We start from the raw sequence: 23,398 nt of genomic DNA, 5'->3' as shown, positions 1-23,398 counted from the left end.
AACCCAAAACTCAGTACATGGCAAGTATACTGATGGTACATGTACCGTAAAATAAAGAGCAACCGAACTAACGATTAACACTTATTTTGATTAACTAACATTAACACAATTTATAAATGCTGTAAGAAATATATTGTTAATTATTAATGGCACCTAATGAATAAACTAATTTTAACCTTATTGTAAAGTATTACCAATGGTTCTTAAAAAATCACAATCAATTGGATGCAATGGTATGGAAAACTTTTATTGCAGCTAGGAGCAAACACAAGAATTGATATCATGAAAAAGAGCCAAGGACTTGTGCGATGTACAGCCAAAAGAGCATTTATATTCCACCCCACCCCCCCAAATAAGAAGCACTGAACTTCTGCTTAAATGTAAACTACTCACTTTGGATTCCCCCACAGCACATGCAATAGTTAGCATTGCTCATTGTTGAGTTTTTCCCAGTACACTATTTTTGGAATGACAATAGGTCTGTCAGGACTATGAAATAAGAGTGACCTATTGTAAAATGTAAACTTGTTTTAAATTTCCCCCAGAAAGTTTGAGGCCAAGCTGCAGGTCAGCCCTGTCCCATCAGGTTCCACGCTGAGCTTCTTGACCACTCCGTCTTCAATTAACATGGCGTACCTACACACGCACATACAAATTACATCAGCACCATTCTAGTACAGACAATTCAGGAAGTGAAAGTTTTACTTCCATGTGAAAATATGGGGGGTGTGTATATGAGTAGGAACAAGTTAAACTATGCATGCAGTGTGCTGTGAGTGGCAAATCTGAATTATATATAGCAGACTATGACGTGTGTGTATATATATATATATATATATATATATATACCATCTTCTCAGCATTCTCTCCTCTAGTTATCACTTGGCTAATTATCAATAGGGGACCTCAACATCTAATGAGCTTTGGTTTAATTGTAGTGGTCAAACTTAAAATTTGGTGTTTGTCATAATTCAGGAAGACAATCATCTCACCTTTGAGACCTTAAATTCCCAAGCACCTCCATCAAATGATCATTGTTCAGAATGAGATCCACTGCCTTAAAAAGATGAAAAGAGTAAGTGCAAGATTCTTGTTGGACACATATCACAAATGACGACTCCACCAGGAATGAGCCTTGACCATCACACCACTATGGCCTCGATCCTTAACCCCAGGATGCTCTGGGGAGATTGCTCCTGTAATTAGTGTATAAGTCGCTTTGGATAAAAATTTTTAAAAAGAATAAGAACACAAGTCAGGCTTATGATGTTGTCTCACCTTTGTGAAAGCTCCAGTGGGGTCAGCCAGCAGCCGCACCTACATTAAATGGACCACAATGAATAAATAAATCAAAACATTTGTCAATTGCCAAGATTTTTTGTAAACAATTATGCTAAAAAAGGGGGGAGAATTTGCCCACCTTGCCATCTGCTCCGTTCGTCTTGCCCCAGGCAGACATAACAAATACATCATTGACAGAGATGCAGGCAATCTCCTGCACACCTTTGGCCCTCAAATCTGCAGCCATCTGGATGAATCCTGGGAGATGAGTCTGAGAAAACATGAGATTGTTTGGTGGGCACAAGAATTTATGCCTGAAAAGAAAGTAAGTCATGAGCATACAAAACCAAGCAGTTAAAAGTTGGGCTGCATGATTATGATGAAAATCATAATTGACGATTATTTAGATTACAATTATTTTTGTGAGGCAACTGCATGCTATTTTCTTTATGAAAGCTACACATCCAAAAGCTGAGAACTTCCTCGACTGTTTTATAGCATAAACATTTTTTTTTATATTTTAAATAAATTATACTCAGAAAGTGTGCAACACACTATGAGACTATCAGGTTGTGGTTTCTGATATGCTAATAGACTAATTTAAACCGATTTTCTTATTGTCTTTTGCATCAATGTGCATAACAGACCAAATAAAATGTGTAAATAGAAATTCTTGAAACTACAGGAATAGATTGAAATGTAATTGACACTTATCATGATTATTTAATTGCAGCTGCTTTAATCATATTCTCAATTATTATAAAAAAAAAATTAAGGGCTCCCCAACTTATTAAGGGAGGGGCTAAGAGCAGGTTTTGTTAATGCCAGCTGATCTCATATATTAGTACCTTTGAACATCCAGGAGTGAATGCCCCTGGCACACCAAACAGCACTCCTTTTTTGCCCTTAAAGAGTTCAGACATTGAAATCTTATTTCCTGGGTCTCCCTCATGGACCTCAACAGAGGGAAGAGCTTGACCAACCTTAGAGGGAAAAGAACAGCACAAGTTGATCAAACAGCTTCATTTCTGAATACATTTTTTATTTATTGGTGAGCACAATTCATTGCAAAGCAGCACAACCACAGACACAAGAGCTTTGTTGACAGCAACTGCTCCAGTCAGTGGTGTCCAGTTTCAGAGATCATGTGCTGTCATTTACCAACAACTAATATTTTGCTATGCCTGATTTGTGCAATGGCTTTAATTCTTATAATTTTGCTGGATACATCTTAGGTGCAATACAATAACAGCATACATTTCCTTCTCACAGTCATTGGACACTTTCACAATTTGTATATTGATTATTAAATATTAAACAAGTAATCTTAAATGAGTTAATTAATTAATTACATAAAGTAATTACATTGTAATGCACATTTCACACTCACTGCAAGTGTGTCAGCGGTTATATATTTTATGGGGCTGTTCACACACCGAACTCATTTTTGCATCCGACGAATGCCTTTGATTCTTCTTTGATCGTCTCGTGCAGGAGTGACACGTTTAAGATGTTAAATAAAGAGTTTTCCAGGTTTAATACAAGTTAAGCTCAATTGACAGTACTTAATATAATTACCAAAAAAATAATAATATTGATTACCACAACAATGAGCATCTTTAACTACATGTTCTCAAAGTAACAATTCTTGTAACAATGTATTGCGTCTGTGTTAGCACAAGGCGCGTGCTCGGTCTGAACGGCCCATCGACGCTTTCATTATAATCAAAGCTTAATACAGTTAAAGCATACTGATTTTGTCACTTCGCTCACATGCAGTGTGGGTGTCAGGCCTACAAGGAAATAGTTTCCTTCCTCAATAATGAACTCCGGCCTGACTCTAATCGGCCACAGCATATTTAAATATAAATCAGGGAAACAAAATCGCAGCAAATGTCCGCCTCCTCATTCTGGACACGTAATATAATAACGCCATTAAAAAAAAATAACCAGAGCTTTTAAAATATGCGCAATAAAATAATAATGGCCGCCACGCTATTCAAGAAGTGATGCTTTTGATTTAAAGAGCAAGCGCTGATAATGATCTTATCTCCAGTTGTCATCGGGTTGTTTTCTCACCTGAATCGGCATACTGGTGATGCGTGTTGAGTGCAGCAGTCAAATGCAGTGGGAGACAAGAACGCCTTTCTGAAGAACCGTAGAGGAAATCATTGGTTTATATATCAGCTGAGACTGGCACAAGAGGGCAACTCAACACCGCCTGCTGGAATCCAGCCGTCACGCCTCCATCTTCCCCACCCCGTTTAGTAAAGAGGATTTTAATACAAGGACCTGCTCGACAGTGAAGACTCTTTGTTAAACTTTATTAACTTAATAAGGATAATATCACTGTTATTATCAGAGTAATGAACTGATTCACTAACTAACTGTTGTTCAAGTTGAAACAATTTCTCGGAAAATCTGGAATGCCTGTAGAGTAATATCACAATCAAAATGTCTCTTCTTTTTATGCTTAATAACCCCCCTCCCTTTATTCGCTGTGCTTATTTTTGTTTCCTATCCTCATACACAGTGGCCCCACGCTTTTGAACACTTAAAGTGCACGTGCACTCAGTAAATTTCTGCTAAATCAAATTTTCACACATGAAGTTATGAATAGTAGGCTACTTTTGAGAAATACAGTACTTGTGCACAAGCCTTAGGCACATTATATTTTTCTCAAAAAAAAAAAAAAAAAAAAAAAGGTCTTAAAATGGTTATTTTTATTTATACTGCTTATAGTGTATGAGTAGGAAATATCAATTTTATATTTCAACATTCAATTGAATGTAGAATTGAACAGAAGAAGGAGTCCTGCAACTTGATGGCATGGCCCCAAATCGATGCCCTACGCGAGGAATGGCAGCTGGTGGACTTTCTGGTGCTCTCCTAGGGTAAGATGGTGCCCCTTTAGGAAGTTGGTGCCCTACGCAGACTGCGTAGCATGCGTATAGGGAGGGGGCGGTACTGTATGGCCCCCACAGAGCCCGAATCTCAACGTCATTGAGTCAGTCTGGGATTACATGAAGAGACAGAAGGAATTGAGACTAAATAGAGAAAAGAACTGTGGCAAGTTCTTCAAGTCGCTTGGAACATCCTTTTGCATGTGTACCTACACTCTTAGAAATGAAATGTTGTATTTAATTAATAAAGTTATGTCAACCGGTCCTACAAAACTTAGTTGCTTAAATGGAAAAGGTAATATACAAGTAATTCTAACATAATGTTTTAAATAAATCGTTCATAACTTTAATTAAATGGTACATTACACAATTATTTTGAATAAATGTAAAATATTGTCTTGAATTTAATGACTATTGCTTGAACTAACATGACCTGATTAAGTTCAATTTATTAAACAGAAATAAGCTTTGCTAATGTAATCCATTTGTGTTGATTGTACTAAATGACTGGAACTTAGTTGCTCTGTTAAAAAAAAAAACTAATCAAGTCACTTTAACTTTATTCACGTTTGGTTTTGAAATATAATTAGTCAAAAAGTAATTTTGACCTTCAATGTGCATTACTATATCTGGGACTATCATGACTGACACAATTATGAAAAATATGTACAAAATTACATACAAATACAAAGTGTACAAATAAAATTGAAGACACCCACATAAATCCACGTATAAAATGCAAAAAGACCAATATAAATAAAAATTCTGTGAATCTCTTTGACCATCTGACAATGTTCAATCCCATTATAGCTGTAGTCCTTTTTTTTAAACTGTCAGAAACACAATGAGCCTAAATAATCAAAAAAGTCCAACGCCAAGTCCAGTCTTGTCTGGCGCAGGTGATTTTACTCATGCAGTTTGTTTTTGAGGACCTGCACTTTAGTGGAGAGCTTGTTCCCATCCAATTCCATTAACACTTTCTGAAGAAATTTGAAAGTGTATGGCAGCTCCTTGGGATAGCTCAAGTTTAAACAGTAGATCAAGCCAAACAGGACTGCACATCCATTTGTAACCTCTCTCAGATCTCGCAGCACTGTGCAGCCTTCAATGACGACGCCAACATCCTCAGGTGGATCTGTAGCATCTGCTCCATCATGTCAAACAATGTAGAGACCCAAAGCCAGTCTCTCCATTTCCGTCATTGCATCAATACCAATATCCTCAATAGCCTATGACAAACAAAGAGACCCATTATTAATTATGCATCTATAACACTAGTAACAAACCATAAAGATTTGAAGAAACACTCCACCATTTATTTCATATTAAACTATGATATTTCCTTAACTAAGACGAGTTGATACATACCTCTCTCGTCTCAGTGCGTGCGCTCAATCGCTCTGGCGCGCAGCGACACTTTGATAGTCCAGTTCATTCATTAGGATCCAAACAGAGATGAAGTTAGAAGCGACCAAACACCTCCACGTTTTCCCTATTTAGATACAGTTACACGACCAAGTATGGTGACACAAAATAAAACGTGGCGCTTTTCTAAGCGGGTAAAATGTATAACTATAATGTATGGCGGAATAGCACTTGAGGGTACTTTGACTCGGCGCAGTAATATCACCAGTCCTGAATGATCCTGGAGTGAAGATATTACTGCGAAGTGCTCTCAAGTGCCATTCCGCCATATATTATAGTTGTTTAGGCAAACATTTTCCCGCTTAGAAAAGCGCCACGTTTTATTTTGTGTCACCATACTTGGTCGTGTAACTACTCGTGTAACTGTATTTAAATAGGGAAAACGTGGAGGTGTTTGGTCGCTTCTAACTTCATCTCTGTTTGGATCCTAAGGGCCCTTTCATAGTCAACGCATCGGTACGCGTACGCGTCTGAAAAGCTACGCTTCGGCCGCCATTATGCGTCGATGCGTAGCCAAATGTGTCGTCCTAGTTTTTGATACGCGACGCACCGATGCGCGCAATACTACGCGGTGTCGGTGGGGGCGACATTGCAAGTATTGTACATTAATTCAAGTATATTATATCCAATCGGGTAGCGGTGATTTAGGTGAGTGTCCGGGAGAAAGCGGACGACTTTTGATAGCAATACATCAAATTTTGGCGCCGACATCCTAAAATATTGGAAATGTCTCTCCTCGTCCATGCTTCGCATGGGAAGCACCAGAGACACAAACTCACCATCCTGATCCCTTTTTTGATTTAAAGGGCGAACATACCACCGTCTATCTCTGCGCTGCCTTTGATGCCGCCTATATAAAATCAGCAATATGCACTCCTCTTCAGTTGTCATTTTGGTCTGAATATGACGTGACCCGACTCTACTAATATCACCAGACTCTACTACCCCCTGTTGCGGGAGCGGTGTATTGCATTTCACGCATCGCCCGTGACACGTGCGTCTGCTTGCGGACTATGAAAGGGAGCACGTCGCTCGCGTCACTCGCGTTGCTTGCTTGCGTAGCTCACGTTGACTATGTAAGGGCCCTAATGAATGAACTTTTCTTTTCTACATCCGTTATACGCTAGAGTTCCTTGGTTGTGCGTTCATTTGGAAGTGTAGTGACAGTCCGTCTATAATAAATAGTCTCTGGTTTAAGTGCGCATGCGCTGAGTTCTTCTTCTTCTTCTTCTTCTTCTTCTTCTTCTTCGAATCCCTGGTGAACTGTTTGTATTACTACCAACCATCGCCGCCTACCGTTGGCTAATGATAATGATAACATTGTGGCGTGCAAGACAACTACCTTTCCATCCTAATGTTTTTCTGCAACAAAATGTGTAGCGCATCAAAAGTTTACCTCATCATAGGTAAACTTTGTGTCGACATCATATTTTTCCGTTTAACTCTAGCGCATAAACTCTATGTCAATGCTTCAAATGTTGCGAAAAACTGATTAGAAAACACTTTTTGTCGAGAAAATTGGCATTAAAGCGAAAATGTAGTGTCACATGACAGAAATTACCCCATAAGCCTGTGGTAATCATGATGACAGTATACATCATTGAAAGCTAATCTATTGTAGCTACATGATTATAGATTGATTTTAACAGCATACCTGCACAGATCCAATGCTGCAAGCATGACACTTTCAGGAGTGCCAACATAAATATCTCGTATTATGCACATGGACAGAGAACAAATGAATGGACACTGATTAATTTAATTGCGGTAGACATCTGTTTATTTATTAAAGTTGCTTTTCCACACCATTCAAAATAATAGACAGCAGTCATGGAATTAGCCCAAAATACAAAAAACACTTTCTGTGCACAAAGATGTTTGAGTTAAAAAATAAATACACAATACTAGGAGAAAAGCTTTCTTGGAAAACTAACAAATAACCCACTTCTATAAAATTATTGTTTAGCTTATTTTGAAAAAAGAAAAGAAAAATGCCAGCAAAATTACCTGTATTACATAAAATACCAAACGAATAAAGCATTAAATAAAAAAATAAATGATCACACGAAAAAATAAATATTTTTTTAAACCTATATATGCCTTATCTTTACACAAACTTAAATTAGCCTTACTCTGTTCTGTAGACGAATAAAATCGGCTGAATGACATTCTCAGAACGTTCTGCACTTTTTTCAAGACTATAAAATATCAGAACTCTTTGTTCAATGCTGAGTTCACTTTCAGAAAACAAGCTTTTGAACATTTTAAAACTTTAAAAATATTTTTAATCTAACCCTCTTTACCTCAGATCGCATTTGCTGAGCTTCTTCAGAAAATGTAAATTGCATTATGACGCTGTAGAGTTATGTGTATGTCCCCTTAAGATCAGTCCCGCCTTCTAGGATGGGTAACAGAGAGCACGGTGGTAGAGCCGTCAGTTCAATAAACTAAGAGTACGGAGCCAGACGGTCTTTTGTGTTTCTGTCCATCAAAAACTACAGACGCTAAAATACATTTTAGATGACAATCAAATTTAGTTGGTCGTTAAAAGGATACGATATGCAGGAACATAATGCAGTTGTGATGGCAATGCGTCAGAGCCATAGCCAAGCGGGTTGCGCGCAGTACTTGTTGTGCTGATGCATCTCAGGTGACCTGAGTGAGGTCCTTTCCCCATTCCACACTTCTCCTTTACTAGTTCCTGTCTCCATTCCACTAACTCTATCATTAAAAGCAGTGTGAAGCATTTACATGTTTTTACATGTTCATACACGTTCAACACATAACGCAAAATATGAACTTTTTTTTCCTTATACAAAAAAATATTGAGGTACTCAAAAAGTTACAAGCAGATTCTTAAAGCATTTATATAATTTTTGAGATGAGACAAAAATGCACATTCCACTATATATAATTAGCATTAATATTTAAATAAAAACACCCTATCCTTCCATTTGTTTCTTAATGAACACGTTCCCAAAGAATATTTTTTCAAATATCAATGGTAAGTGACAGTGTCCAAATTTTTTTGTTAACAGAGTTAAATTTGAGACTTTTTGCATTGAAGCTATTGAGTGGCATAACTTATCACAGATGAATGATGGCAAATATGAATAAAATGGCAATGCTGATGTGTCTCACACATCCACTTTAAAGTTAACACTTTACACAGTTGCTTTACAAGCAAAAATAGATATCATGACACAACCGAGGACCTCAGTAATGAGTGACACATTAAAGCGTTTTCTCCAGATCCTTAATGTTCCTTCATTTGAATAGATTGAAACATTAAAAATGAGGCTGTTTGGCTAAGATGAAATGCATAAATTCTGCAATACTCAGGGCATGACAGATCTTTAAAAGATGATTTTCAAGTTCATGAGAATCTATTCAATAAGGGAGAACAAAAGTAGCAGAGCAGGAAATTCCCTTGTTGAGCTTCACATTAGCTTCAGGAGGTAAGCTGGTTTCCAAATGCATCCAAACAATTTTTATGATTAAACACTTTATTTTGCTTGCAAAATAATTATCCCAAATGTACTTTTTGCCAGTGCACATCAACAAGTGAATGAGTGAGCTACATGTATGAGTAACATAAGGCTGTAATGTAACAGAATGCATGTGTTTGTGGTTGCTTCAAAGCTCAGAGCCTCATCCAGTGTCCCTGCCTTTGTCTAAGGCTGGTGTCTAAGGATTGTGGCTGGGTTGTCCCTTCGTCTTTGGTCCCATTCCCCACTCCTGCTTCCCTCTGCTTATGATCTGGGTCCTCCTCACTCAAACTGGCCTCTGTAATATGAGGGGCCTCAAGGAAAATGGGAGTCTCATCTGTAGATGAGTCCTGAACTGATGGGGGGAGGGAAAAGACATTGCAACATTAACCAATGTGACCTCGTCCGGAAAATATTTTATTCTTAGGTTTTGAGTTTATATTTTTTACCAGCGTCATCCTCCTGCAAGTAGTTCAGGTCATCTGTACCAATCACACTAGGTGTGTCCAGCTCACCTACACAAACACACAGTTCGCTAAAAAGTCGCACCGCATTTGTGCACAAAAACCTGCATCTCATTCACTAAATAGTCCATCTTAACCATTTGCAATCTATGCATTTACTATGCAAATGAGGCTCTTATGATAGATTATACCAATAATAGATTGTGCCTTAATCACAAAAGTCAGAGCTATTTGCCTGGCTCAATTCAGGCAGACACACTCTATGCTAGTACATGAACACAGACACAACATGCAACATAAGTAATTCTGAAATGTGTCCAACCGCAATTCTTAACACAATGCAACTACGCATTGCATTCTCAACGCTGCCGTAAAGGGCACTATTGCTAGATTAGTGTGAACTGTCCGCTTTTAAGTGAGTTTTCTCTTTTGATGCAGTTTCAAGAGAATATTGTTGTGCAAGTTAGTTGATGTCAATACATTTATAGTAAACTTACCTTAATAATAACTCATCCAGTTTAATGGCACATATGTTTAAAGGTAACTCTATTGCTCTCTTGTGTATTGAAGTTGGTTCCCGCCTTGGTAACGCGCAAACACACGTAAAAGGAATAGTTCACTCAAAAGTTATAGTTCTCTCTTCATTACTCACCCTCATCTCATCCCAGATGTGTATGTCTTTACTTCTTCTGCTGAACACAAACAAAGGTTTTTAAAAGAATATCTCAGCTCTGTTGGTCCATACAATGCAAGTGAATGGTGACCAGAACTTTGAAGCTCCAAAAAGGACATACTATAAAGGCAAAATAATAGTAATCCAAACAACTCCATTGGTTGATTGGTCATGTCTTCAGAAGAGATTTGATAGGTGTGGGTGAAAAAAATGATCAATATTTAAGTCCTTTATTTACAATAAACTCTCCTATCTGCCCAGTGTGTGGCAATATGCATAAAAAATGTGAATCGTCAAAACCAAAAGAAGAATGTGAACGTGAAAGTGGAGTTTTATTGTAAAAACGACTTAAATATTGATCTGTTTCTCACCCACACCTGTCATATCACTTCGGAACACATGGATTTAACCATTGGAGTTGTATGGTTACTTTTATGTGCTTTTTAGACCTTCAAAGTGACCAACAGAGGTGAGATATTTCTAAATTTTTGTTTGTGTTCTGCAGAAGTAAGAAAGTCATTCATGTCTGGGATGGCATGAGGGTGAGTAAATGGTGAGAGAATTAAAATCTTTAAGTGAACTACCCTTTTAAGCATGTTCAACCACACCAAGCATTAGCAATGCGGTGGCCAAGCGCTAGTATTTGTGTTCAAGTACTTGTGTTGGGTATGAGAGCATCTCAATCAACTTCCTAGCTCGTAATGTTGTCAATAAGTTATCGTGAACACAAATTCGGGCATTGGTAAGGTTTTTGATCCACTGAGTATTGGGACAATTATAACTGAATTACCTGCAACACGATTACGAGGTTGCACATTTAAACGCAGCTATTATTAATCAGTAACAATGCTGTTGAGCATTTCTGCTGTAGATATTCAAATGTATTAGTATATTTATGACCAATAAATATCATAAAGAAATAACAATATAAAGGAGAGTAATTTTAAACTTGTATTAACAATTCTAATATTTAAAAGTTTCACTTTCATGGTCATTATGGATGAAAGACATTATAAACAACAACACTTTTAAAGAGAAAATAATGCATTGACTTCATATTTGTACACTTGTGCTTGTATTCTAACAACATGATAAACTTCAGAAGACATGACAACGTTTCCGGTAAGGGAACATAGTGAGCAACGATGCTCCCTGGTTTTTATGGTGCATTATGGGAATTTGTAGGGAGGGAATTTCTCAGTGCACTGGAACGATTTTGCTATTGGAGACAGCCCTAGAAATGGCTGACTTCCTGATCAGTGCCCTGCTGATTAGGTGCTGATTGAGACGCATCCTACAGTATGTTTCAGCCTTTATTGTTGCACTATTACGGCCCACAGAATGCAGATGATAAACCTAACTTTGTTTAAAAGAAGTTTCTGTACATTTTCTACATCATTAAATTATATTTCACCAAATGATAGATGTAAAAAGATTTAACCAGGCCATTATTAATCAAATGATGGAGAAGAGTGTAATTTCTGCACATACAGTAAATACAGATGCATCATGAAGTTAAGCACACCTTCAGCATTTTAAAGAGTGGGATCAATACTCTACAGTCTCAACATAGTATGCATAGGCACAATTCATTTATTGTTTTTTTCCCCTTACATTGTAGATCACTGCACTTATTGTGCATGAAATCAGTTTACATAAGAAGTCATACAAATAATGTACAGCACTGTCTTTACATCCATGTTCTCACTTACCTTTGTTTTGCAGAACTGTTTGTTTGTGTTGTTGTGAGGGGTCTGCTGGTCCACTGGTGTCTCTTCCATATGTCATGTCTAGGGAACATTAGGAGAAGTGTGTATTAGCAACATTAGCAACAGCACCTTTACTTCCTTAGGAAGCTATGGAAAGCTCGCCTGTCCCCCCACATCCTGCTGAACTTTGACCTCTGCACTATTGAAATTATCCTAACAAACTGCATCACAGTGTGGTATGGCAACTGCACTGTCTCAGACCAGAAGGCCCTCCAGCGGATGGTGAAATCTGCACAGTACATCACTGGTGTTCAGCTACCTCTATCAAAGACATTCACAACAAACGCTGCCTAAGGAGGGTGAGAAGCATTATCAAAGAGACCTCTCACACCTACCATGGTCTGTTTACTCCTCTCTCTCATCTGGAAGACGCTATAGGAGTCTTCGCTGTCACACCAGCAGACTCAGGAACAGTCTCTTTCCCTCAGCTGTCAGCCTACTGAACTCTAAACTCAGGCACTGAACACTACATCCCACTCGGACTACATATTTCTTTTGCACATTCCCTTGCACATCATTTCTACCTCTTGATGCTGCTTTCACTAATATGGTCACTGGCCATATATATATATTTACATATATTATACCTCATTCTGTACAATACACCTTTGGTGTTTATACACGCCTTGTACTGTATTCATAGACATTTGCATTGAGCTGGTCTCTGCTTCTTTACCTCATAGCTTTGCACTCCATAAAAATCTTTATACATATATACTCATATGTTTATGTATATATTTTTTATATACATATTGCTATTTGCACTTCTGGTTAGATGCTAACTGCATTTCATTGGCTTTGTACCTGTACTCTGCACAGTGACAATAAAGTTGAATCTAATCTAATTCGTGATTGATGTGTTTGGTTGCTGTGATCTTATAAAGTATGTGTCAGGCTTAACTGAAACGTATTCTTACTGGGAGAGCTGGAGGATGAGTGCATGTGTTTACGTGCTTCTTCCCTCCTCTGTTGAAGACGTGTTGAGTCTCCCATCATTACCTAAATACATAATTGAGACATATGCAGACATTTGGAATATATAAGATTGAAATGTCATCATTTACTGTTCCAAACCTGTATGATTTTCTTCTGTGAAACACAAAAAGTGATGTTAGGCAGTATGTTTAGTCTTAGTCACTTTTAACCTTCATTGCAACTTTTTCTAAACAATGAAAGTGAAAGATGACTGAGATTTTGTTGTCCTGCAAGATAATCAAAACAACATGAGGCAGAGTAAATGAAAGAGATTTCATTTTCTCCCATTAAAAATCCAATAGACAGATTGGCTTACCCTCACTCTGACCTGCTCTGGGGGATACAGCCCTCCCCAGATGAACTGCAGGTAACTGAAGAGCACAATGACACTGAGGAAGGTGAAGTTACTGGCCACTCCAACGATTGCTGACATCACAGGGAAATTATACAGGAGATATCTGTTGCGATAGGATGGTCAAGGGGAAAATCACAGGATGGATGCCTCAAAGGCCAACAGCCACATAAACAGATAAACCCAAACAATGGTGAATACCTAATGCCAGTGAAGTATGCATGTATCCTGAGCTGAGCCGTATAAATCTGGACCTTGCGGGATTGAATCTCGATCACAGCACCAATGGCAGGCCGGTACTGTGGGGGCAGATCAATATAATCCCTGCGTAATATGTCAACAACACCGTATACAAATTTTATATATACAACTGGGATTTTCACAAGTGGTCTAAGACTTTTAAACCCCACTGTGTACGTAAAAGACACTAACTTTAGAATTTTATCAAATCTATATATTTGATCTTACTGAATCGCAAATGTAGAATTTGCATAACTGACCGGTCTACTCCAGTGTTCACATCAATTTGTGACTCAAATATTAAAATCTCAAGGCTCATAAGGACAGACTTGTTATGACAATGACGCAATTCTGTGTGGTCAGTCTTGTAACAAAGTCCAAGGAGAACTTACGAGGTCTGATTTGAAGTCAGGAAAGAGCTCCACTTCGATGAGCTGTTTCTGCTCGGACACACCTGTCACCAGGAGGGGGGAGAACAGCAACGTGCTCATGGTCTGCAGCAGAGTAGAACGGTAGTGCAGCATCGTCTGATGGGGAAAAACACAGAATAACTAAATAAGTGCTAATGTGAGGTAAATGCCCATTCATTGAGCGTTAATTTGAGGTTAAATTTAAGGTGTGTGTCGGTAAATATCAAATTTTATTCTAACAAATAGAAATGCTCCTATAATGAACAGAAAAAAGATAACTCTCAGGCTACAAACAGAGACCAGACATGTTAGGCATGTTCAGCTCCAAACCTTTAAAGGAATATTCTGGGTTCAATACAAGTTAAGCTCAATCGACAGCATTTGTGGCCTAATGTTGATTACCACAAAAATACATTTCGACTTGTCCCTCCTTTTCTTTAAAAAAGCAAAAATGGGGAGCCTGGGTAGCTCAGCGAGTATTGACGCTGACTACCCCACCTGGAGTCGCAAGTTCGAATCCAGGGTGTGCTGAATGACTCCAGCCAGGTCTCCTAAGCAGCCAAATTGGCCCGGTTGCTAGGGAGGGTAGAGTCACATGGGGTAACCGCCTAGTGGTCACAATAGTGATTCTTGCTCTCAATGGGTTGTGTGGTGAGTTGCACATGGATCGCGGAGAGTAGCATGAGTCTCCACATGCTGTGAGTCTCCAAGGTGTAATGCACAGCGAGCCACGTGATAAGATGTGCGGATTGGTGGTCTTAGAAGTGGAGGCAACTGAGACTTATCCTCCGCCACACGGATTGAGGTGAGTAACCGTGCCACTACAAGGACCTAATAAGTAGTGGGAACTTGGCATTCCACATTGGGAGAAAAGAGGATAAAAGAAAAAAAAAGGAGCAAAAATGGAGGTTGCATTCATTCTTCTGTTAAAACTTGTGTATTATTTGAGCTGTAATGTTGTTTAAATTTTCAGTTTGTCAGTAATTTTTGTGTTTTAGGGCTTGTTGACTATATCACCATGGCAACAAAGTTGTAAAATTGGCTATAACTGTACACAGAAAAGGTTAGTAAGTGATGTTTACACACTAAAACATGTTTACATGCATATTGTTTAAGTTTTGTGGCTATACTTTTGAAACAGAGAGTATTTTAATGTTTTTCTATTCATTTTCCACACAGACTAAACAACAGGGTGTTCTGAGGGATTCTTCTTCACTCACTGAGCGGGTCACAGAGGAGATAACAATCCCATCTCTGGTGTAGCAGGACATTTTCACCATGAACATCCCAAGCTGTTCATTAACTGGAGATTCAGGCATTTCCAGTTCTAAAGAGATCCTGTAGGGCTGATCAGACATCATCACCTGTCAGACACAAACAGACAAATTAATTTAGCTTTAAAAATTATATAAAAATATTATTTATGCTAAAGTCAACCAGCAAATATTAATTACATAAGTGTCAGGAAATTTTATTTATCTTCCTCTTTGTCAAAGTCCCCTTTGTGCAGCATTATTTGGGCTTGTACATAGCAAAGCTTGACAGTTTGTGCATAGCATGAGTGTAATAAAGCGTAAAATCATGATGGTCTGCAAGATGTACAGTGAAAAAGGAGTTACATTTTGGTCTGTTCTCACTCAAAACATATTGGATCGCTTCAGAAGACATTGATTAAACCACTGGATTCATATGGATTACTTATACACTGTCTTTATGTGCTTTGTGGAGCTTCAAAGTTCTGGTCACATTCACTTGCCATGGACCAACAGGGCAGAAGAATTCATATAAACATCTGATCAATGCAGAAAACAGAGAATATTTGGATGAACTATCCCTTTAATGCAAGATTTGCATTAGTTTGTGCATAGCATGAGTGCTACATGGTGTACTGGAAATTACAGTGGCCCTGTAATTATTTAGACTTGTAAACAATTAATACATTTCTCCAAAGTTTGACAAGCAGAACTAATTAAAAGTTTTGTTTAAGAAGTGTGCAAACAGCTTTCTTTAAAATGAATGATACTTGGTTTAATATTTTGTGATCTAATAATCATATCTCAAAAGAATCTTACCCTAAAACGATACCAGTTTTATTATGGGAATGTGTGTACCTGGTCTTTGCCATTCTTCAAGAGTGAGACATTAGCCATAGGGAAAGAACAGAGGACTGAATCGGAAGGATCACAGTCTGTTCTGATAGGAGAGAGAGAACAGAACAGAACTGAACAGAGAAATCAACCACAAGGCAACAAGAAGCAGTCACAGGATTTTCATTATCAGCTTCAAATGCAATAGAGAGAATCTATTAATGCCTCAGACAGTATCTGCTCACTGGACCAAACTAATAAAGAACTCAGTCGTGCGCAAGACCATTGTCAAAACAAGACAGGAATGTTCCCATCAGCACTGCTGTGTCTGTACCTGTAGCAGTAGTGTAGTGGTGTGGAGAAGCTGACAGTGGGCATGTAGGAATAATAGAAGCTTCCATAGAGGAACATGGAGATCCAGAGGAGAAGCACCAGGACACAGAACAGGATGGCAGCCCTTAGCAGCGTCCTGCGAGCCCTCAGCAGGGTCACCGCTGCCACATCCTGGAGCCAAAGCAGCAATGGTCCCATTTCAGCACACATAGATGCAAAACCTTTACCGTCACATCCAGGATGGGGTCCTTTGATCACAGCACTGTGTCTTCCTGTCAGCTGTTTTACAGCAGGCAAAGGGCCCTGCCACTCCTTACTCATACAAACCACCTCAAACAACCCCAGACTACCATCCACTTACAAATCCAGCCTGCATCATTACATTAAAACTTGTTATCTAGTGAGAATTAATGGTTTGAATATTTAGGGGGTTAAAAGTTCAAGATGACTAAAATCAAAATAAAGCTAAATAAATAAATAATAATAAAAAAGAAGAAGTCAACTTTGGATTCTAGATCTGTGACTGAGAATATAATTTATCAAATTCTGGACTGACAAAATAAATTTGCATTTCTTCTTTTCTTCAGCTATTTTTGATAAAATTCCACAGTGTCCTGAAAAGAAACAAGAGAGACAGAATTATACATGAATAATAATCATGAATGCTTTAATTACAATGTAATTATAATGCATTTTAAAACAGTTTATTTATCAAATATATGCACTAACCACTTCATTAGTGAATATTTATGTTTTGCCTTCTGAATAAAGGAAAATTAAAGGGATAGTTCACTCAAAAATGAAAATTCTCTCATAATTTTCTCACCCTCATTCCATACCAGCATGACTTTCTTCTGCGGAACACAAATATTTTTAGAAGAATATTTAAGCTCTGTAAGTCCATGCAATGCAAGTGTGCGGTGACCAAAACTTTGAAGCTCCAAAAAGCACATAAAGGCAGAATAAAAGTAATCATAACACTCTTGTTGTTCAATCCATGTCTTCTGAAGGGATCTGATTGGTTTAGATATGACTGGTTTAAATATGACACCTACTTCACAATAAATTTAGACTTCAGCAGTCTTATTCTCAGCACTAGGTAAACACTGATGAGATATCTTAAGATAATTAATATTTTTGAGTAAACAACCCTTTAATGCAAGATTCATCACAGACTCAGTCTGCAGAACACTGACATCTGTACAAAACAACACAAAGAGTATGAAAAACACAAAGGTGTTTATATTTAGGCTGCTAACTGTGTATTTAATGTAAATTATGAAATGGTCTTGAATAACAAAATAACACCCACGACTTCACCATACATATGTTTGTATCCTAAACAACACTGTTAGGGTTTAACTCGTTTTAAGTGTCTTTGAACTGCAATACCTCCCTGTCCTCACATGTATCTGGCTTTTACACTGCTATTATCAGTTCAGCACCGTATTATTTAGGAGGGAAGAAACTGCCAACTCACCATCTTTGTTTATAAAATACGCCATGGCAAATACATATTTATAATTCACAAACAAACTGATGAACCACCACAGTGTTGTGCACCGACTCTTCTTCTCTCTTCCTCTCATGGGTTGGACTGACTTCACCCGTTTCTAGACAGAGAAGCTGATCGCTAAATCATATTTTGAAAAAAATATGATAGATATTAAACTATCGTTTATATTAAACTATCGTTTAATATCTATAAATCACAATAACATGTGTTTCGTTTTCTGTCACGCCCCTGCTGGTGTGATAGAAACACACATACGGCAAGTCAAGAGGTACAAATGTTTCTATTCATCTGCGTTGAATGGGTTTCAGAATAGGTTCCGCTTATGCAGTCCTGTATTATTAACAAGCGGCTACTCACAGTGAACGCGTTTCTATTCGTTGTTTCTTAGACAAGAACAGAACTCAGGTGTCTCGATACGCGTTTTAAAAGTTGAAATTGTTTTAACTTGAAAAGGCATCTAAAAACCACAGCGCTACTGCGTGAAACGCTGAAAAACCAGCGAGATACTGCCAAACGCCCTATGTATAAAGAAAGACCCAATTTAACTGTGTGAAAAAAGTAAGTGTGGTAAAATGTTATTGAAATTAAATAGGCCTATTGTATAGTGTATTGTCTTTCTTAAACTGATTTTTTGTAAAGATTTACGGAACACAATTCCATCAAATTGAGTAATTTTAAACAACATTTAAATAAGATATGTGTATAGGGGCCTATATATTTTTATTTATATTTTAAATAAATCTAAATAAATAATATAAATAAATATAATAAATATATTTTATAGCCTACTGATAAAAACAGCAATGGCAGTCAACTAAGACTGAGAATAAGAAAATCAGGATTAATTTCATTTTTAACAGTAATAATACAGACATTTTCCACTGACCTCCAAGCACCCCCTTTCAGCCCCCTGGGGGTCCCTGGACCCCAAATTGAAAACCCTTTGTGTACGAATATTTGCATAGAAACAATTAAAAAGCACCACAGACAGACGCAGATTCATTTTGGTGTGAACAGCCCCTAAGAATATTACATAAGGTAGGCCTACCATTTTAAATATGATAAATACTGTGGCTGGTGTTTGGATAATTTTGTCATTTGCATAGATTGTTCTTTAATAACAAATGCTTCACCTCAAATCTATATCAAAACATCTAATGTTTAATGTTGATTGATGAGGACCATTAAGAATTTATCTCCCCTTAATTTTTATTTATTCAACCAAACATCTCACACAACAGTGTTTTCTCATTTCTCAGGAGGATAGGCCTACTAGGGGCGGATTTGCAACAATGTGAATGTAATCTGAGAATTAATGCAGTCGGAGGGTGGGGTGATGTAAAGATGTGGAGGGAGGTATACGATCTTAACCAAGGTGGGAAGAACCACTGAGTCAAAATGGTGCCACAGTACAAGACAAAGAGGCGGGATTTGCAGCAGTTCCCATGGTAACAGAGCAGCAGTGAGAGGGCAGGCTCAGTGATTCAAGAGCTTCAGCAAGTGAGCACATGCAATTATCAAAAAATATTTATAAGCTGTCTTTTTTATTATTTATTATTATATATATTTTTTTTATAAATCTATTTTGTGAGGTTTTAGTTTTTAATAAATTGATTTTCATCCTTAAATTGTCTTCCCCCTTCATTCACCCCATGCTGCTTCATAAATGGTATGAGCCACCCCATAAAATAACGAAATTCCAGTCGGACACCCTCCCTCTGCTTGGCACATTCCACTCACTGCAGAGGGGAGTTTTATGTATGTATCATGAGATTGGTGTTCATTGAAGCAGAATTGCAGTGCACTGGACTGTACAGAACTGGGGAGCATCCACACTGTCTATGAGGGTGCGGTCCTGCTGCGCTGAAAGCAACAACACAGACAGATAGAGAGAAGGAATAAGGAAAGAAGAGGAGGGAGAGATATCACCACAAGAGGAATACAACAAGGGTAAGAAAAAGGGAGAAATGGGGGGAAAGTGGAGAGAGAGATTAATAATAAAAAAGAATGGCAGAAATAGAAGAATTCAGCACTGTGGTCTTTTTAAGCTCCTTGCTCTCAATTTACTCCAGTTTTCTATTTTACGTCCTTTTCAACATATTGGTTTTATGTCCTCTCGTTTTATTTGATTCATTTCGGTGCATGGCTTATTTTAACCACATTTTGTTCAATGATTTAGCTGATCTTCCAAATTATTACTTATATCTGTTTGAGCAGCTGTGATTACCATTTAAGTATCTGGCCTAGTTTGTTCTTGCCTGCTGGCAACACGTGATGCCCATATATATAAATGCCTAAAATGATTACATTTAATCACATTACATTCAAAACGTTTTTGCTAAAAAATTATATGGTGGATTTCATGCGGTGATCAGTTTGCAGAACGAACACATCCTATGTGCAAAATAGGGCAGCATGCCACAATACACTCCTGGAATACTTTTCAAATTAAGGCTACATATAGACCACATTAGGCTGATATATTGATATTTTAGATGATAATAAATAACTCTATGCTGATTTGCACATGATAATGTTTAATCGTGAAATGGAAATGAATTAAATCACAGTGAATCCACTGAGGTTTAGAATGATGAAATGCATTGCTATCAGATCATTGCAAACCAAGGTGGGGTTTTGGTTTTCTAGGGCAGCAGCTTTTAGCAAAGTAGTAGTAAATGATACCATAGAGAGGAAGTGAAGCAGAGGGCATAAAAGCTTCAGAATGCAAGAGGCTTTCATAAGAGACTGTGTTCTATAGAATATGTACATCATTTATTTCCTAAAAACAGTATGTGTAGCATCATTAAGGGAGATGACTTTAATCAGTACCTTTATTGGCTGGATCTTGAATATATTTGTTATTCTAGATAGTTCTCAAAAAAAAGGTTACCCAAATATAAAAATGGTGTGTTTGGCAGAATGAAAGGAGACACCCCTGTGAACAGCACCATGAGCGTCGGTCAGGCCAGGAAGCTGGTAGAACAGCTGAAGATTGAAGCCAGTTTTTGCAGAATCAAGGTGAGAGTTGCAGTGTGAAAACGACAGCAAAATGTGTCACAATAGAATCAGATCAATGATCATTGCTTGGCTATGAATTCATATTATTATATCTGCCAAAGCCAGTAGACTAAGTTGTATAAGATGTGATCAAAGATGTAGAATCAGGTTAATAGGTATGACCTAATTCAGCACTTCCCCTGCAAAAATATGTCCTGCAAGTACAATTTGAAGCATTCAACAGCTTCCTTTTTTTTTTTTTTTTAAAGTACTGACCTCATCCTTGCAAATGAATAAAGGTCGTCATAGAGCAGTGCATTATAAGCACATTTATTTTTCAAATAAAACACATAAAGAGTGAAAATAAAGAGTCAAGGACAAAGCTCTGTCTGTATATCATATAAGTAAACATTGCAAAAATTTCTCAAATTATGAATTTAGACCCATTTTATAAAAATGTAAAGGGGTTTTTCACATCAATCATTTACACACCCTCATGTTGCTCCAAACTCGTGTGACTTTTGTTCTTTCATAGAAAATAGAGATCTCGGTAGAATTCTAGCCTCAGTCATTAATCACTTTCATTGCATCTTTTTTCAATTATTGTGAATGGTGACTGAGGCTGTCAGTTCCTAATATTCTGCCTGACATTTACTTTTGTTTTACATGGAAGAAACAAAGTCATACAGGTTTGAAACAACATGAGGGTTAGTAAAGGATGACAGAATTGTTTCTTTTCCCCTAATCATATTTGGGTGAAATTTCCCTTTCAATTTTAAAATGTATTCACCCTCATGCCATCCCAGATGTGTATGACTTTCTTTCTTCTGCTGAACACAAAGATTTTTAGAAGAATATCTCAGCTCTGTTGGTCCGTTCAATTCAAGTAAATGGTGACTAGAACTTTGAAGCTCAAAAAAGCACATAGAGGAAGAATAAAAGTAATCTATAAGACTCCAGTGGCTAAATCCATGTCTTCTGAAGTTATTTTATAGGTGTGGGTGAGATACAGATAAATATTTTAGTCCTTTTTGTTACTATAAATTCTCCCTGTCCAATAGGTGGTGATATGCACGAAGAATGCAAATCGGCAAAAACAGAAGAAGAATGTGGATGTGAAAGAAGAGATTTATAGTAGAAAAACTGTTTTCTCACCCACGCCTATTTCATTGCTTCTAAAGACATGAATTAAACCACTGGAGACATGAAATATTTTTCTAAAAATCTATGTTTGTGTTCTGCAGAAAAAGAAAGTCACACATCTGGGATGGCATAAGAGTGAGTAAATTATGTAAGTGAATTATTCCTTTAAATTTCAATTAAATTATTCCAGATAAAGGTCAATGACATTGACAAAGCTCAGTCTGTATTTCTACTTAACAAGACAATGGTGATAATTGCCAAATAACAAATTCAGACTTGACTCATAATTTAAGATCATCATCCTCAGCTAAATCTATATCAATGTAAGCACTGACAATCTGTCCTGCATCTTAGGTTTCTAAGGCAGCAGCAGACTTGATGGCCTACTGTGATGCCCATGCATGTGAGGACCCTCTCATCACCCCTGTGCCCACTTCAGAAAACCCATTCAGGGAGAAAAAGTTCTTTTGTGCTCTTCTCTAAGCAGGACACAGAAAGAACAGGATTAGTCTCATTTAAATAATAACGATCTGTGTATGCACATCATACAACACAACACTTGACCATACACAACATAAAAACATACAGTTCAAAAAAATGCAAGGAAATGGATACTAAATTTCATAAACTGTCAGTGCAGAAGCTGAAAATGGAAAAAAAAATAATGTTTGTGAGGATGTTTATTGTTATTCTCCTTATATGGGAAGCCTTTCCTTTAAGGTCACACAGGTGAAAAATAAATATAAGATTGATGCAAACTGATCAGCTAGAACAACACATATGCAATCACAGTTTTTTAATCAATCAAAAGGAAGCAGATGTGGGTCCGGATGTTTAAATTATTTGAAATTGTATTTATTATATTCAAAAAGTCTTTATGATATGGAGTTCTTTCCACAGCATAATACAGTGATTCTGTTTGTATATATATTATTATATTTTAATGCTTCATTTGAGGTTGCTATATGTCTGGTTAAAAGGTTGAGTATTTAAGTTTAGATCAATGTGAGAATGTGAGACTTCAAATATGTACACACAAACACCAACAGTATAAAACACTCCTGGAGGGGTTTGTTCAAAGAACATTATGTCCTCTAAACAAATGTTTCTGACCAGTGGTATCTAATCTCTAAGGGTTTGAAATTAGAGTTGTTTGCATGAAGGGTGAATTATTGGAGAATAATTTCAAAACAGCATTTTGTGGGCCCAAATGATGGGTCAAAATACTAGACAGAATCCAATGATGGTATGAATAAAAACGGTAAAATACAACACACTTTTGAAGTATGACTTTTGCATGGGGTGGTTTGGTGTAGGCATTTTGCAAGTGTTTAACATA

The 23,398-nt window shown here is 37.4% G+C and overlaps 3 protein-coding genes across 3 annotated transcripts; 1 reads left to right on the top strand and 2 right to left on the bottom strand.

Annotated features, from left to right (window-relative positions):
• Positions 1-226: 226 nt before the first annotated feature.
• LOC127625076 (peroxiredoxin-5, mitochondrial-like) lies at positions 227-3,521 on the bottom strand. Its single transcript, XM_052100140.1, has 6 exons — positions 3,361-3,521; positions 2,130-2,264; positions 1,421-1,552; positions 1,279-1,317; positions 993-1,057; positions 227-636 (listed from the first exon to the last, which is right to left on the bottom strand). The coding sequence occupies exons 1-6, from the start codon at positions 3,370-3,372 to the stop codon at positions 531-533; spliced, it is 489 nt and encodes a 162-aa protein (XP_051956100.1). The 5' UTR covers positions 3,373-3,521; the 3' UTR covers positions 227-530.
• A 5,576-nt stretch (positions 3,522-9,097) lies between these two features.
• Positions 9,098-18,155, bottom strand: LOC127625075 (seipin-like). Its single transcript, XM_052100139.1, has 11 exons — positions 17,881-18,155; positions 16,402-17,014; positions 16,092-16,173; positions 15,201-15,344; positions 13,963-14,097; positions 13,532-13,629; positions 13,295-13,436; positions 12,921-13,002; positions 11,947-12,024; positions 9,547-9,612; positions 9,098-9,452 (listed from the first exon to the last, which is right to left on the bottom strand). The coding sequence occupies exons 2-11, from the start codon at positions 16,719-16,721 to the stop codon at positions 9,253-9,255; spliced, it is 1,347 nt and encodes a 448-aa protein (XP_051956099.1). The 5' UTR covers positions 16,722-17,014; positions 17,881-18,155; the 3' UTR covers positions 9,098-9,252.
• Positions 18,156-19,717: 1,562 nt separating this feature from the next.
• On the top strand, positions 19,718-23,343 carry gng3 (guanine nucleotide binding protein (G protein), gamma 3). Its single transcript, XM_052100143.1, has 3 exons — positions 19,718-19,866; positions 20,838-20,937; positions 22,414-23,343. Exons 2-3 carry the CDS (start codon positions 20,839-20,841, stop codon positions 22,540-22,542), a joined length of 228 nt encoding a protein of 75 aa, XP_051956103.1. The 5' UTR covers positions 19,718-19,866; position 20,838; the 3' UTR covers positions 22,543-23,343.
• Positions 23,344-23,398: the final 55 nt, after the last annotated feature.

The sequence above is a fragment of the Xyrauchen texanus genome, chromosome 31, assembly GCF_025860055.1.
Source record: "Xyrauchen texanus isolate HMW12.3.18 chromosome 31, RBS_HiC_50CHRs, whole genome shotgun sequence".
Classification (NCBI taxonomy): Eukaryota; Metazoa; Chordata; class Actinopteri; order Cypriniformes; family Catostomidae; genus Xyrauchen; species Xyrauchen texanus.
The sequence above is the reverse complement of the archived record's forward strand: the minus strand, read 5'-3'. Positions and strand labels throughout refer to the sequence as shown.